This window comes from Hoplias malabaricus, chromosome 5 (genome assembly GCF_029633855.1).
Source record: "Hoplias malabaricus isolate fHopMal1 chromosome 5, fHopMal1.hap1, whole genome shotgun sequence".
In the NCBI taxonomy this organism is placed as follows: domain Eukaryota; kingdom Metazoa; phylum Chordata; class Actinopteri; order Characiformes; family Erythrinidae; genus Hoplias; species Hoplias malabaricus.
Window position 1 is genome coordinate 58,451,100 of NC_089804.1, and position 14,208 is coordinate 58,465,307.

Here is a 14,208-nt window from a genome sequence, read left to right on the forward strand (position 1 = left end):
ATACATTTTAACCTTTAAAGCACTTTGTATATTATGAGTGTGTGTGTGTGTGTGTGTGTGTGTGTGTGTGTGTGTGTGTGTGTGTGAGAGAGAGAGAGAGAGAGAGAGAGAGAGAGAGAGCAGATGGTCTGAATCCAATTATCACCTTCAGCTGATTCCTCACACACACACACACACACACACACACACATATACTACTGTTGTTCAGTGGACACTGTCCATTGATCAGAATAACACTCCAGGGCCATGTCCACAGAAAAGGTACAGTTTTGTTTACTGGTATTGTATTCTCTCTCTCTGTGTGTGTGTGTGTGTGTGTGTGTGTGTGTGTGTGTGTGTCTATAATGTATTATAAGAGTAATGTATTCCTATGTATTTTTAAATCATTCCTGCTGAAGGGAACTGTCCTGAACAAATCCAGCTCAGGCTCTGGACGTTTCCTCTCTTCCTCGTCGCTGGGGTCAGGGGCTCGACCAATAAAAACGCTCCAAAATTACTCAGTAACTTCTTTTTACATTGACTTCCACTGATTGTGAAGAAGGTTTTATCCTCCTCCTGTAACGCTACAGTTTGGAGATCCGTGTTTTCTTCCTTGGACGGTGACAGTGAGATTCTAATATATTTATCGTGTGTGTGAGTGTTTAAAGTTCCCGTGTTGCGTGACGTAACAGACCCGCGCTGAGGGGCCGGGGGCACTGTGTACAGTCTAAAGGTTTATGTTTGAGCTGAGGCTGGATGAATTCTCATAATCAGCCCTCCATCCTCCGGAGCGATGACAGGATGAGGACTGAAGGGTGAAGGAGTTCAGTGAAAGGTCACTCAGTGGAATCTGAGGTATTTTAATATTAATGTAAAAGGAAGGAAAGTGTAAACAGAATCAAAGTGAGGTTCGTTAATGAGGTCAGTGTCAGGATTAAAGGTGTGTTCTGTGTTGACCTTTGACCTGGTTAATGACTACACACATAACATGGAACTGACCTAATGTTACGTTTGGGTTCATACCTTTACAGATATTTTCCTTATTCAGACACTTTCATCTGTGTGTGTCTGATCTCTCAAGGTAGGCTTTAGTGTAGGTTTCTCGGCCCACCTCTCTCTCTCTCGCTCTCTCCTCCACACTCACTCTCTCTCTCTCTCTCTCTCTCTCTCTCTCTCTCCCACTCTCTCTCCTCCACACTTTCTCTCTCTCTCTCTGTGTCTCTCTCTCTCGCTCTCTTTCTCTGTCTCTCTCGCTCTCCCTCTCCCACTCTCTCCTCCACTCTCTCTCTCTCTCTGTTTTACAGGAATAGCCTGGAGATTTGTTTGTAATGAGATTAAACCTCAGTTCCCTCTCAAGCTCCGACATCCGGCGAAAACCAGAGAATTAACCTTTAACCTGCAGCAGCCTTCTTCAGATCAACTCTAAAAACTACAGATACACAACTCTAAAAACTACAGATACACAACTCCACAAACTACAGATACACAACTCCACAAACTACAGATACACAACTCTAAAAACTACAGATACACAACTCTAAAAACTACAGATACACATGTTACACAACTCCAAAAACTACACCACAACACAAACTACACAACTCCCAAAACTGCTGCAGTGAGGGTGTGGTCTGCTTTAAACAAATAAACTGTTATTCTTTTCATTTCTTTTTTATTAAACGATGCACAGTGAAAAATAGTGAACTGATAAAGATGAGGAATGAAATGATAGTGAACTGATCTCAGTGATAAATGAAAACGTAAGTGGACCAAGTACTGACCTCTGGTGAACTCCTTTAGTGAAACTGTCAGAGCAGAGACAGTCTTTCAATTACCTTTAACATGGTAAACATAGATTAGACCTGAGACAGAGAGAGAGAGACAGACAGACAGAGAGAGAGTGGGAGAGAGAGAGAGAGAGAGAGAGAGAGAGAGAGAGAGAGAGAGAGAGAGAGAAACAAATAGAGCGAGAGAGAGAAAAACAGAGCGAGAGAGAGAGAAACAGAGAGAGAGAGAGAGAGAGAAAGAGAAACAGAGAGAGAGAAACAGAGAGAGAGAGAGAAACAAACAGAGTGAGAGAGAGAAACAGAGAGATAGAGAGAGAGAGAGAAACAGAGAGAGAGAGAGAAAGAATGTACACGTTTAAGTCACTCGGTCCCTATTAAAGCAACACTACATAATAATTTTACCTTTAAATTCCAGCTTCAAACTTACTGTGATGCTACACTGAGCTGTAGGTACTCTGGGAACCACCCCACCTCCCCCCTCCTCATGGATTTCAGTACAGTGCTGTATATATTAATCACACTAGGGGTCGCCCCAGGAGCAAAAAGCCCAAATCTTACCTAATGTTCCTTTAAAACAACACATCAGGATTAAACCTGTTCGGTCTGAGGAATGTGAACATGTGAAAACTCCTGAATCTTTTTCCAGTTTGCGTTACGTCTGATTTGTAACAGATACTTTCTAAAATAAAAGTCCTCGCTGAACCGTTCCTGACTCTGAACCCGAACCCACAGGGTCTTCACTGTGCTCTTCACTGTTTTCACAGAAACCAAAGAAGAAGAAACCAGAGAAAGACCCGACCAAAGCCAACGGGGCGGAGACAACCACCAAAAAAACTAAAACCAAGAAGAGTGAGGATCCACCAGAAGAGAGCAGCAGCACTCCAGCCACAAGTCAGTGCTTTACACCGTACACTGTGTGTGTGTGTGTGTTTGTGTGTGTGTGTGTGTGTAGAACATATAAAACCATTAGACATCGACTGGTCCCTGACACAGCTGTGTTTATATGTTCATCTGACAGATGGAAAGACAGTGAAGAAGAAGAAACCTGAGAAGGAAAAGGAAGAGACAGAAGAGAAGGAGATGAAAAAGAAGACAAAGAGTGCACCAAAGAAGAAGAAAAGTAAGAATGTATTTTCTGCTGCAAAGGGACAGTCCTGGGCTCCCCTACAGCTGCAGAGTGTCACTTTTACAGCACTGTCCTGAAATTAAGGGGAAGGGAGTGGGTTTCTTACCCTCCTTCAAAAATTACATAGTGCAGTTTCTGCAGTTCTGAGCCTGCACCAGCAGTGACAGAGGCACTATTCTCCCGGTTACAGCTCAGTGGAGCATCACAGTGATTTTAAAGCTGTAATTTTAAGGTAGAAATATGACCTAGTGTTGCTTTAAAGTTCAAACATGAAACAGAAATGGGATGCATTTGACTCCCGTAACGTTACGTAACTCCAACACAGGAACGGGACAGGAATTAACGTGGACACGACATGATTTTATTTTTATCTCAGAATTTTACTGGACGCTTAAAAAGCTGGTGTTGGACTCATTTTCCTGAATCGATTCTTTCCAACTGGTTGTTTCAATGAATCAGAGTCAGATTCAAATGATTCAGTTTGATCAACTTTGTTTTAATTCACGTGAATCCCATTTCGTACTCCTTGCTGATTGAGCTGACTGGGGGGCATATGATTGGTTAATAGAAGCTGTCCACGCCCACTGGCTCCTGCTGATGTCATCATGTGCGCTGTCATATGTTAGCGGGGTGCCGCTAAATCAAAACTCAAGGGGTCTTCGGTCCTTTTCCTACCTGTAGCGCCACCGTGCCGCGCCGAAAGAAGACACTGTTAGAGGAGTCTGTCACAAAACCAAATGAACAGTTTAATTACAGCATTTTACATCACAGTAAGCGCGCCCCTCACAAGTGGACCGTCCCAGTACTTAAACACTTCGTTATGCTGCCTACTGAGATACCTTAATCTGGCTGAACATTAAGGCAGCATCGTCCCCTTCCTCAGCCACAAAGGCCATCCCATGATGCAACAGCAGAACAATTCCTATCCATTTCGCTCTTCTCCCAAAGAAAAAGTCATTAAAACGTGTTTTTCTGACAAATATCAAAGAGGGGATATTTCCTTCCGATAAATCAATTCTCTGGAGAGTGTTCCAAAAAGTGAGATTTATGAGTTAGCTAGATAACTTTAAGGAGATGTCTGCGACTGTGGGGAAGCTCAGTTCTGTCTTGTTTGTTTGCATTCAGAAGCTCCACGTCGCCACGTTAAGGTGAAGGGTGTGTGTGAGTAAGAAGCGACTGTATCTTTTAATGTGGAGCGGTGCGTGTGAGTAAGAAGCGACTATCTTTTAATGTGAAGCGGTGTGTGTGAGTAAGAAGCGACTGTATCTTTTAAGGTGGAGTGGTGTGTGTGAGTAAGAAGCGACTGTATCTTTTAAGGTGGAGCGGTGTGTGTGAGTAAGAAGCGACTGTATCTTTTAAGGTGGAGCGGTGTGTGTGAGTAAGAAGCGACTGTATCTTTTAAGGTGGAGCGGTGCGTGTGAGTAAGAAGCGACTGTATCTTTTAAGGTGGAGAGGTGTGTGTGAGTAAGAAGCGACTGTATCTTTTAAGGTGGAGCGGTGTGTGTGAGTAAGAAGCGACTGTATCTTTTAAGGTGGAGCAGTGTGTGTGAGTAAAAAGCGACTGTATCTTTTAATGTGGAGCGGTGTGTGTGAGTAAGAAGCGACTGTATCTTTTAATGTGGAGCGGTGCGTGTGAGTAAGAAGCGACTGTATCTTTTAAGGTGGAGCGGTGTGTGTGAGTAAGAAGCGACTATCTTTTAATGTGAAGCGGTGTGTGTGAGTAAGAAGCGACTGTATCTTTTAAGGTGGAGTGGTGTGTGTGAGTAAGAAGCGACTGTATCTTTTAAGGTGGAGCGGTGCGTGTGAGTAAGAAGTGACTGTATCTTTTAAGGTGGAGCGGTGTGTGTGAGTAAGAAGCGACTATCTTTTAATGTGAAGCGGTGTGTGTGAGTAAGAAGCGACTGTATCTTTTAAGGTGGAGTGGTGTGTGTGAGTAAGAAGCGACTGTATCTTTTAAGGTGGAGCGGTGTGTGTGAGTAAGAAGCGACTGTATCTTTTAAGGTGGAGCGGTGTGTGTGAGTAAGAAGCGACTGTATCTTTTAAGGTGGAGCGGTGCGTGTGAGTAAGAAGCGACTGTATCTTTTAAGGTGGAGAGGTGTGTGTGAGTAAGAAGCGACTGTATCTTTTAAGGTGGAGCGGTGTGTGTGAGTAAAAAGCGACTGTGTCTTTTAAGGTGGAGCGGTGTGTGTGAGTAAGAAGCGACTGTATCTTTTAAGGTGGAGAGGTGTGTGTGAGTAAGAAGCGACTGTATCTTTTAAGGTGGAGCGGTGTGTGTGAGTAAGAAGCGACTGTATCTTTTAAGGTGGAGCAGTGTGTGTGAGTAAGAAGCGACTGTGTCTTTTAAGGTGGAGCAGTGTGTGTGAGTAAGAAGCGACTGTATCTTTTAAGGTGGAGCGGTGTGTGTGAGTAAAAAGCGACTGTATCTTTTAATGTGGAGAGGTGTGTGTGAGTAAGAAGCGACTGTATCTTTTAATGTGGAGCGGTGTGTGTGAGTAAAAAGCGACTGTATCTTTTAAGGTGGAGTGGTGTGTGTGAGTAAGAAGCGACTGTATCTTTTAAGGTGGAGCGGTGCGTGTGAGTAAGAAGCGACTCTATCTTTTAATGTGGAGAGGTGTGTGTGAGTAAGAAGCGACTCTATCTTTTAATGTGGAGAGGTGTGTGTGAGTAAGAAGCGACTGTATCTTTTAAGGTGGAGTGGTGTGTGTGAGTAAGAAGTGACTGTATCTTTTAAGGTGGAGCGGTGTGTGTGAGTAAAAAGCGACTGTATCTTTTAAGGTGGAGTGGTGTGTGTGAGTAAGAAGCGACTGTATCTTTTAAGGTGGAGCGGTGCGTGTGAGTAAGAAGCGACTCTATCTTTTAATGTGGAGCGGTGCGTGTGAGTAAGAAGCGACTCTATCTTTTAATGTGGAGAGGTGTGTGTGAGTAAGAAGCGACTGTATCTTTTAAGGTGGAGTGGTGTGTGTGAGTAAGAAGTGACTGTATCTTTTAAGGTGGAGCGGTGTGTGTGAGTAAAAAGCGACTGTATCTTTTAAGGTGGAGTGGTGTGTGTGAGTAAGAAGCGACTGTATCTTTTAAGGTGGAGCGGTGCGTGTGAGTAAGAAGCGACTGTATCTTTTAATGTGGAGTGGTGTGTGTGAGTAAGAAGCGACTGTATCTTTTAATGTGGAGAGGTGTGTGTGAGTAAGAAGTGACTGTATCTTTTAAGGTGGAGCGGTGTGTGTGAGTAAAAAGCGACTGTATCTTTTAAGGTGGAGTGGTGTGTGTGAGTAAGAAGCGACTGTATCTTTTAAGGTGGAGCGGTGCGTGTGAGTAAGAAGCGACTGTATCTTTTAATGTGGAGCGGTGCGTGTGTGTAAGAAGCGACTGTATCTTTTAAGGTGGAGCGGTGTGTGTGAGTAAGAAGCGACTGTATCTTTTAAGGTGGAGCGGTGTGTGTGAGTAAGAAGCGACTGTATCTTTTAAGGTGGAGCGGTGTGTGTGAGTAAGAAGCGACTGTATCTTTTAATGTGGAGCGGTGTGTGTGAGTAAGAAGCGACTGTATTTTTTAAGGTGGAGCGGTGTGTGTGAGTAAGAAGCGACTGTATCTTGTTGGTGTCTGAAGTGTAAATTGTCTGTAAGTGTTTATTCACTGTTTGAATTCCCACAGAAACTCATGTGTAACTCGAGCTGTTTAGTTTGTAGCACTGTCGCTAATGCAGTTAGCCGTCTCCTGAGTTTGGAGACATTTCCACCTTAAGTGATCAGAAACAGCAAAAATAAACAGAGAGAGGGAAAGCCCAGCAGAGCCGGCAAATGGTCAGGAAACGTCTTCTAAACTTTATAAAAAGTGTTTATTTTTTATTCCAATTGTGAACTATGCCTTTAGGTTATCGGAATAAAACTGAGGAATCCTTCTTTTTGCACTCGGGAATATCAACACTTTCTGGCTTTAATTCTGAGAGTTGCCATGTCCACGGCGCAGCGGCTGCCTCTGATTGGTCGTATATGTTTATGTATATGTAGTACATTCCTTTTCTCTGAATTCAGATTCTGATGAAGAAGATGATGAAGATGACGAAGAGACGCCACAAAAGAAGACAAAGAAAAAAATCACTAAAGAGAATTCTCCTGCGACCAACAAGGAAAAGAAAACAAGAGCTAAAGACAAAGGTCCCGGGGTTTATTTACATCCCAAACAAACATTATCTATTAATACTATATTAATATTATTATTGTTATTATTAAGACTCATTAATTTAATGCGGTTTTGATCATTTTACACTAAACAATATCTTTTATTTGCTCAACAAAAAAAACCCCATACTTTTCTCTGAGGATTTAATTCTTCAGTTTAAAGTAAAGCAGATTTTTTGAAAGTGATGATTTGTGTTCTTTTGCAGAAAATAAAAGTGAACCTGAAATAAAAGGAAAAACAAACAAACCTAAAAAGGATGCAGCGTCGATGTTTCAGATAAACAGAGATAAGCCCAGCTTCATCACCAAGAAGAAACGTGAGAACAACTCATCACCGTCACCTCCCTCTGAGCACACTTTAGTTAATGTTGTGTGTTTAAGACATTACCCCTCTGGGTCTGAGGGCTTTACCCCTCTGGGTCTGAGGGCTTTACCCCTCTGGGTCTGAGGGCTTTACCCCTCTGGGTCTGAGGGCTTTACCCCTCTGGGTCTGAGGGCTTTAAGCACATTCCATAGACTCCAGAAAACTCTTAACTCTAGTAGATATTACCTTGAGGAGCTGGATGTGAAAGCACAAAATACCATTCATCCACTTACCTCTCTCTCTCTCTCACACACACACACACACAGTTTCGTACACTTAGTTTATTTTACATGTAAATATCCTTTATTAAAGGCTGAAGTCTTTAAAAGAAATTACACAGTTCATTAGTTCAGTTTTTTAATTGATCAACAGCACTAGAAAACAGCTTTATATGTGTGATATATTTAATAATCTGTGTGTGTGTGTGTGTGTGTGTGTGTGTGTTAGTGGTGGAGTCTGACAGTGAGGAGAGCGAGTCCGAAGTTAAACCGAATAAAAACAAGAAAAAAGCAAATGCCTCCAACCCAGCCTCAATGTTTCAGACCGGAGAGAAAGAGAAAGAGAAGGAGAAGGAGAAAGAGAAGAAGAAAGAGAAAGAAAAAGAGAAAGAGAAAAACAACAAGAAAAAAAGTAAGTGATGACTTTTAAAGGGAAAATATACAAAACTGTAAATAAAAGCTCAGATAACGAAGATCAGCTTAAAACAACAGAGGGATGTCATTACTGTGATAAATGTAAATTGTTATAAACATTATTTCTACATTAAAGACTCATGGTGAATTCGTGCCCAGGTTCCTCTAAAGCTGAAGAAAGTGAAGAAGAAAGTTCCACCAAGAAGAAGAAAGGCAAAGGAAAGAAAAGCAAAAAAGTATGTTCCAACCACGACTGAGTCTTAAAGCCACTGTCCACTGGGTTTTAAATATTAACATTAATATTGTTCTTAGAGAAATGCAGGGAATAAGCATTTAGCCCAGTGTTGTATTTCATTTAAACGTACGACACTAAAGCGAATGCCGGCGAGGGGCTGGAGGGTAGGTTGGCGGGGGGCTGCAGGGGGTTTCGGGAAGCAGTGATGTTAACGGTGTCTGGATAGAGGAGGTCTGTCATCGAGGAGACGTGTCCACGAGTTGGATACGGATCCGATCTAAACCACATATAAGTGACTCTAATCTGATGTGACAAATCGGACATGACTTGTCCGCAGCCTGGTAATATGAGCATAGCCTTAGACTGCCCTGAAGGAGGGGCTACATTGAGGGGAGGGGCATAAACAAATCACTAACTCGGATTGGTTCTACGGCAGATGTGATGTCACACATTTAAAGGTTCTCTGTCCACTAAAATCCAATACAGGAAAACTTCGGAAAAACTATGGTCAGTGGAGGAGGAGGGACAGGGAGTGGACAGTGGTTCTAACAACAAACCCACACAGACACTCTGAATAAACCGGATTCTTCATAAACTCAGTGTAAACACAATTAAACCTGGTTCTGTTTCCAGGAACAGCGAGCTCCGTCCCCTGAGCTGGAGATCGAGGACCTGGAGGACTTCGTTCTGCGTCCGGCACCGGAGGGGTTAACTGTGAAGTGTAAAGTGACCCGAGACAAACGAGGGATGGACAGAGGATTTTACCCGACGTACTTCCTCCACCTGGACAACGACAAGAAGGTCAGAGGTCGGGGAGCACGCTCGGACTGAGGGCAAAGGCAATGGACGTGGAAGTGATTTTTTAGGGATTTCTTTTTCTCCTCTTCAGGTTTTCCTCTTGGCTGGACGCAAGCGGAAGAAAAGCGCAACCTCCAACTATTTAATCTCCATAGACGCCACAGACTTGTCTCGAGGAGGAGACAACTTCATCGGGAAACTGAGGTCAGTCCAGAAATGAATTACAGTGTACACTTAAGTAAAAAAAAAACCTAAACAGAACAAGGTTTTTAAAACTGTAGAATATTATAAACTTAATATAAATATTATATAAATAGTACAAACTGTAGATGTCAGGAGCGAGGGGTGGATTGAGGGAGGCGGACGCACTCGCTAAAACACGGTATATTTAATAAAGGAAAACAACAAAACAAAGAGACTTTAACAAAACGAAAACAAACAGGGAGCCAAGCAGGCTAAACTAAACAAGGGGAGCTAAACAGGGCAAACGGGACTGACAGACTAAAGAGTAAACGAAGGCACGAGGGAGGAAAAGAAACTACGACACGAAACAACGACTAGGGAAACAAACACGGAGAAACCGTGGAGACAGATGGACAGACTAGAAAACACGACCGACTAGACATAGGATAAATGTGAAATGTACGACAAACAGGATGTGACACAAGAGGGCTTAAATACAGACACAAATGAGAAACACCTGGACAGATAACGAGGACAGGTTAACACATGACACGGACAAGGAGGCGGAACAAAGGCGGGACGAGGGCGGAGACAAGGACATAAACAAAACATAGCCATGTGCTAAAAGCATATGGCCGGGGACAACAGACATGACAGGACGAAGGCGTGACAGTAGAATATTGTAAATGTAATTTTAATATACAGCCGAATTAACCCATAAAATGGTAACTATTATTATACAATATTATAACTAAGGAATATAATAATAGTCTAAATCTAATTATGACATAGTTGATATATGATGATAAAATATGATAATGATAAAAGTGATTAAATCAAATAATATAAAAGTTTGTAAATGTAGTGTACACTGCCCATTGGACGTTTGGGAACAGAGCACTGTGTCTTTGTTTGAAAGAAATAACAGACACAGTCTGTGTGCTTTGTTCTAAATGTAATATCTCTCTGTTTTGTCGTTCCCCCTCAGGTCGAATATGATGGGCACTAAGTTTACGGTGTTTGATAACGGTCTGAATCCTGACCGAGCGCTCAGAGACCTCTCCAACGCTCGGCAGGAACTGGCTGCTATAATCTACGTGAGTAAACACCCATTGGGTTTATATTTAGAATAGAATAAAAACCTTAGATGTTAAAGACTGTGTGCATTTGCAGGAGACGAATGTGTTGGGCTTTAAGGGGCCGAGAAAAATGACCGTCATAATCCCAGGAATGGACGAAGATAGCGAGCGTGTGCCGATTCGCGCTCAGAACGTGAGTTACACACTCTCTATTTATTACAATATACACTGATCATCCAGAAGATTAAGACCAACCACTGCCTGGTGAAGTGTATAGCACTCATGATCTTGTTACAGCGCCCCCCCGTTGAGGGGAGGTGGTATATCAGGCAGTGAGTGAAAGGTCAGTTCTTGAACATTGATGTTGAAGGAGGATAAACAGTCAGTGTAAGGATCTGAGGGTCACACAGCGATGGTTATAATGTTTTGGTCAGTCTCCAGAACTTTGGTGGGGAGTTCCCGGTGTGCAGTAGCTAGTACCGACCCAGAGTGGTCAGAGGAAGGACCAGCAGTGACCGGATCCGTTAATGAGGCAGAAACAGCTAGCGGTGAACTTTCTGAACATTCGGATTGGTTTTTCAGGGGGACGTATAAGAAATGTTTACACCCCTACGCTGTGCTAAAACTCTCACATCTGGGTGTTAATGAAAAACTAGAGGATGAATTATATTGTGTTGTTTTTTCATAAAAAACACGAGTAGGGATGGGAGGTATCTACATTTTTCATACTGTCTCAAAATATCACGATATATGTTATTACCGTGGGGGTGGGGGCGCTCTTTTGGGCTGCGTGAGCCTCAATCTGTGAGTGTGGGTGGAATGAAGGGTTTTCGGCGCTGTGCAGTTCACCGACACGTGCTGATGATACGTGTCTGACAGAGAGCAGATTTCAGCACCTGCTGCTGGAGGAAAAGAAACTTTGTAAAATAAGTGAAATAAGACGGTTCTACTCTGTTTAGAAGCACAGCTGGCACTAACAGACACTTGTGGTTTAACACACACCACAGCAGATTATTTTCCAGTGAAAGAGTAACACAATGTGGCATCATTTTCTTTAAGGTAACGTCTGATATCATCTGCCAAACAGCCACTGCACGTCTGAAATGATGGCTGCGTCTGTAGGTCAAAGATGTGGGATTAAAGTGTTATGTTTTAAGTAAATAAAGTATTTTTGTGTTTATTTTACAGCATGTTTTAATAATTTAGAGTAATTCCACTGCATTAAGGTTTACAGCTGTTACCAGACTTTTAAGAAGAACAGTGATCCATCCCTCAGCACATCTCCAAAGAATCAGCACACGCCTCACTGTTTCTCTCTGCAGGAGTACGACGGGTTACTGATGCGCTTTCAGAACAGACAGATGGACAATCTGATCGAGCTCCACAACAAAACTCCGGTGTGGAACGAGGACACCGCCTCCTACGTCCTCAACTTCTCCGGACGAGTCACTCAGGCCTCCATCAAAAACTTCCAGATCGTTCACAGCAAAGACAGTAAATATCACCACAGGCCATCAACTAACAGCCAATCAAAACATCAGGACTTTTAGTGTGTATTTAGTGGTTTAGTGTTATACTTCAGGGTTTAGGTTTAAGAGCAGGTTTAGGGTTATACTTCAGGGTTTAGGTTTAAGAGCAGGTTTAGTGTTATACTTCAGGGTTTAGGTTTAAGAGCAGGTTTACTGTTATACTTCAGGGTTTAGGTTTAAGAGCAGGTTTAGGTTTAAGGGCAGGTTTAGTGTTATACTTCAGGGTTTAGGTTTAAGGGCAGGTTTAGTGTTATACTTCAGGGTTTAGGTTTAAGGGCAGGTTTAGTGTTATACTTCAGGGTTTAGGTTTAAGGGCAGGTTTAGTGTTATACTTCAGGGTTTAGGTTTACGAGCAGGTTTAGCGTTATACTTCAGGGTTTAGGTTTAAGGGCAGGTTTAGTGTTATACTTCAGGGTTTAGGTTTACGAGCAGGTTTAGCGTTATACTTCAGGGTTTAGGTTTAAGGGCAGGTTTAGTGTTATACTTCAGGGTTTAGGTTTACGAGCAGGTTTAGCGTTATACTTCAGGGTTTAGGTTTAAGGGCAGGTTTAGTGTTATACTTCAGGGTTTAAGTTTAAGGGCAGGTTTAGCGTTATACTTCAGGGTTTAGGTTTAAGAGCAGGTTTAGCGATATACTTCAGGGTTTAGGTTTAAGAGCAGGTTTAGCGTTATACTTCAGGGTTTAGGTTTAAGAGCAGGTTTAGCGTTATACTTCAGGGTTTAGGTTTAAGAGCAGGTTTAGCGTTATACTTCAGGGTTTAGGTTTAAGGGGAGGTTTAGCGTTATACTTCAGGGTTTAGGTTTAAGGGCAGGTTTAGCGTTATACTTCAGGGTTTAGGTTTAAGAGCAGGTTTAGCGTTATACTTCAGGGTTTAGGTTTAAGAGCAGGTTTAGCGTTATACTTCAGGGTTTAGGTTTACGAGCAGGTTTAGCGTTATCCTTCAGGGTTTAGGTTTAAGAGCAGGTTTAGTGTTATACTTCAGTGTTTAGGTTTAAGAGCAGGTTTAGCGTTATACTTCAGGGTTTAGGTTTAAGAGCAGGTTTAGGTTTAAGGGCAGGTTTAGTGTTATACTTCAGGGTTTAGGTTTAAGAGCAGGTTTAGCGTTATACTTCAGGGTTTAGGTTTAAGAGCAGGTTTAGCGTTACAATTCAGGGTTTAGGTTTAAGGGCAGGTTTAGCGTTACAATTCAGGGTTTAGGTTTAAGGGCAGGTTTAGTGTTATACTTCAGGGTTTAGGTTTAAGGGCAGGTTTAGAATTAGATTTCGGGGTTTAAGGGTTGGTTTAGGATTTGACTTTGGGCTTTAGGACTAAGAGCTGATTAAGGGGACAGCGTTAAGGACAGGTCTAGGGTTAGAGTTCAGGTTTAGGATTAAAATTACGTGATGTGTTGTTTTTTATTTTTGCATTGTTTTTGTTTACAGACAGTTACATCCTGATGCAGTTTGGTCGCGTATCTGAGGACACGTTTACTCTGGATTATAAATATCCACTCTGTGCCGTCCAGGCTTTCGCCATCGCGCTCTCCAGCTTCGACGGAAAACTGGCCTGTGAATAAAACCCAAGACACAGAAAGCATAATGAACACAAACAACTGATGAGGAACTAAACAAAAATATGGGAAATAAAATAATACAACCACACAGCTTCCATTGTCCACAACAACAGACATTTATCTTGATCTTCCTCTGATTTCCTGCTTAATCATTTCCAGTCTTTTTTTGTTCTGTTCTATTTTGTTTTTGTTCTGTTCTGTTTTGTGCCTGATCCTGAACGGACCCTTCAGCCTCTTTGAGGAAAAACTGTGGACTATAATAAAGAACAGTTTAGTAATCTCTATAAGCAGTGAACTGTTTTAAAAAATATTAAAGAAAACAATCTCAAAAACAAAGCATTAGGTTTCATTAAAGTTTAGAGGCGATATGAAATTATTTGAGTTATTTATGGTCTGTGTTTATATGAGTTTAGTGATTTCTGTTGGTTATGATACTTCATGCCTTTCTCTGTAGTTCTATATTACGATTTTAATCTCAGTTGAATCTAGAATTGATATTTTATTTATTTGTCAGAAATAAAACCTGTCCAATGAAGTGCAGCATGTGTAAAAAAAGGAAAACTTTATTCTTCAGAAACCAATTTTCTTCTTAAAAACGTCATTCACGATTGAACGTTTTTTAAACACAATATCATTTTTAACCGCTCTAATGTGTTTACGAAGCCCCAGTGTCTGTAAATGGGTAAAAAAACAAAGTGTCTGGGTCCGGTGCTAGGCTTTCTCTCTCTCTGCTCACGGCAGAGAAACACCATCTGGAGGTTTTTAGACAA

General features: G+C 42.0%; 1 protein-coding gene across 1 annotated transcript; it reads left to right on the plus strand.

Annotated features, from left to right (window-relative positions):
* The first annotated feature begins 202 nt into the window (after positions 1-202).
* Positions 203-13,871, plus strand: tulp1a (TUB like protein 1a). The gene is made up of 13 exons (XM_066672643.1): positions 203-261; positions 2,531-2,657; positions 2,785-2,886; positions 6,919-7,041; positions 7,272-7,382; positions 7,877-8,059; positions 8,221-8,297; positions 8,930-9,097; positions 9,186-9,298; positions 10,266-10,374; positions 10,451-10,549; positions 11,679-11,850; positions 13,308-13,871. Exons 1-13 carry the CDS (start codon positions 247-249, stop codon positions 13,439-13,441), a joined length of 1,533 nt encoding a protein of 510 aa, XP_066528740.1. The 5' UTR covers positions 203-246; the 3' UTR covers positions 13,442-13,871.
* The last annotated feature ends 337 nt before the right edge of the window (positions 13,872-14,208 follow it).

Excerpts from the sequence above, each read along its gene's own strand:
- tulp1a (XM_066672643.1), top strand. Across the intron at positions 2,658-2,784 it reads CAGCAGCACTCCAGCCACAA|ATGGAAAGACAGTGAAGAAG; the intron begins GTCAGTGCTTTA and ends TTCATCTGACAG. Across the intron at positions 8,060-8,220 it reads GAAAAACAACAAGAAAAAAA|GTTCCTCTAAAGCTGAAGAA; the intron begins GTAAGTGATGAC and ends ATTCGTGCCCAG.